The sequence below is a fragment of the Otolemur garnettii genome, unplaced genomic scaffold, assembly GCF_000181295.1.
Source record: "Otolemur garnettii isolate 467f Iridium unplaced genomic scaffold, OtoGar3 scaffold00022, whole genome shotgun sequence".
NCBI lineage: Eukaryota > Metazoa > Chordata > Mammalia > Primates > Galagidae > Otolemur > Otolemur garnettii.
This window is the reverse complement of record NW_003852417.1, coordinates 14,997,634-14,999,866: the sequence shown is the minus strand read 5'-3', so window position 1 is coordinate 14,999,866 and position 2,233 is coordinate 14,997,634. Positions and strand designations below refer to the sequence as shown.

At 43.6% G+C, this 2,233-nt stretch overlaps 1 protein-coding gene across 1 annotated transcript in view; it reads left to right on the top strand.

Moving 5' to 3' along the window:
* Nucleotides 1-2,233, top strand: part of ATAD2B (ATPase family, AAA domain containing 2B) — a 183,275-nt gene that overhangs the window by 40,018 nt on the left and 141,024 nt on the right. The window contains exon 6 of the mRNA XM_023511813.1: nucleotides 771-887. Within this exon, the coding sequence (XP_023367581.1) occupies nucleotides 771-887 (117 nt within the window). The remainder of the gene's footprint in view (nucleotides 1-770; nucleotides 888-2,233) is intronic.

The following is a 2,233-nucleotide window of genomic DNA, read 5'->3' as shown; positions in this document are numbered from 1 at the left end:
AGCTATCCCCTGGGTAGAGTGCCATGGCATCGCAGCTCACAGCAACCTCCAACTCCTGGGCTCAAGCAAGTCTCCTGCCTCTGCCTCCCAAGTAGCTAGGACCACAGGCGCCTGCCACAAAGCCCAGCTGTTTTTTGGTTGCAGCATCACTGTTATTTGGTGGGCCCAGGCTGGATTCAAACCCACCACCTTAGGTGTATGTGGCTGGCGCCTTAGCCATTTGAGCCACAGGCGTAGAGCCTGATAAACTTTTAAGTCTGTCTTGATTGTTGCTCTGAAGAGATTACAAATTAGTAAGTAAAGAGGTCAAACGGGAGCACATTGATTGTTTAATAGAGAATTGATCATTGGTAGAAGTATTTTATTTTACATCTATCTAGGTTGATTTTAATAAAATGTTGGGGCTCAGCGCCTATGGCTCAAGCGGCTAAGGCGCTAGCCACATGTACCTGAGCTGGTGGGTTCGAATCCAGCCCTGGCCTGCCAAACAGTAATGATGACAGGTATAACCAACAAAGCTTACTTGAGAGGTAGAGGCACGAGACTCGGTTGAGCCCAGGAGTTGGAGGTTGCTGTGCGCTGTGATGCCACAGCACTCTACTCAGGGTGACAGCTTGAGGCTCTGTCTCAAAAAAAAAAAACTGTTGGCACTTAAATGTCACCTGTGCAGGAAGAGTTATAAGTAAAATGTAAATATTCAGTTCCACAATAGACCAATTGTTTTGGATTAAAAAAGTGCTTTCGTTTTTCTTTTTGTGTGGGAAAACTAGAGTCTCAAGAGGAGGATGGAGATATAGAAGTCGAAGAGGCAGAAGGAGAGGAAAATGATAGGCCATATAATCTCAGACAAAGAAAAACAGTGGATCGATACCAAGCACCTCCAATTGGTAAGTGACTCTGAATAACTTTTTTCATTTTTGTAGTTAGGTAGCTCCACTTCTTTTAAAAATATTATTGCTGAATTTAACAGAATGAAGTCTCTTGTAGATTCCCTATGTTGTATCTTTTCCTATATATACTTATTATGTACATATGCACAATTGAAAGAATGTTAAAGGACATGGTAGAAACATTGATTTATATGGAGTATGTACATTTTATTTATAGAAGTTTATATTTAGATAATAAATGCTGATTATGATTTTGTATTATGTTGTATATTTTATTGAGTACTTTCATTTATAGCAATTCTTTCTTTTTTTTGAGACAGAGTTTTGCTATGTCCCCCTCAGGAGAGTGCTGTGGTGTCATAGCTCACAGCAACCTCAAACTCTTGGGCTTAAGTGATTCTCTTGCCTTAGCCTCCGAAGTAGCTGGGACTACAGGTGCCCACCACAACACCCGGCTATTTTTTGGTTGCAGTTGTCCTTGTTGTTTAGCAGGGCCAGGCTGGGCTCAAACCCACCAGCTTTGGTATATGTGGCTGGTGCCTTACTGAGCTACGGCCACCAAGCCTCTTCTTCTTTTCTTTTTTTTTTTTTTTTGAGACAAAATGTCACCCTTTGTAGGGTGCAGTGACATCACAGCTCACGGCAACCTCAAACTCTGGGGCTTAAGTGATTCTGTTGCCTCAGCCTCCCAAGTAGTAGTTGGGACTACAGGCACCTGCCACAACGCCTGACTATTTTTTTGTTGTTTTTCTCGTTGGTTTAGCTCAGGAGTCCTCAAACCATGGCCCGCAAGCCACATGCAGCCCACCTAGGACATTTATCTGGCCTGCCGGCTGTTTTTGCTGCCACTGCCTGTCCTGCTTAGCAGCCCCGAAGTCCGGCCCTCCAAAGGTCTGAGGGACAGTGAACTGGTCTCCTGTTTAAAAAGTTTGAGGACCCCTGGTTTAGCTGGTCCAGGTCAGGTTTGAACCACCCTTAGTGTATGTGGCTGGTGCTGCTGCCTTTTTTTTTTTTGGAATACTTGCCTTCTGACAAGGCAGTGGAGAAGGATTTTTTTTTGGAAAAGGACAGTCTCTCTCTTGTCACCTGGGCAAGAGTGCTGTGGTGTCAGCCTGGATCACAGCAACCTAAAACTTTTGGAGTTCAAGCACTCTTCCTTTCTCAGCCTCCCCAACAGCTGGGACTGACTACAGGTACTCATGCCACTATACCTGGTCAAAAGTTTATCTTTATGAGGCTTAAATCTAATGACAAGTAATCAGTTCCTCAGGCACTGTTTTGATTGACCTTTTCCCAGCTTTTGAAATATTCTATCACTAATGTTTTCTTTTTTTTTGAGACAG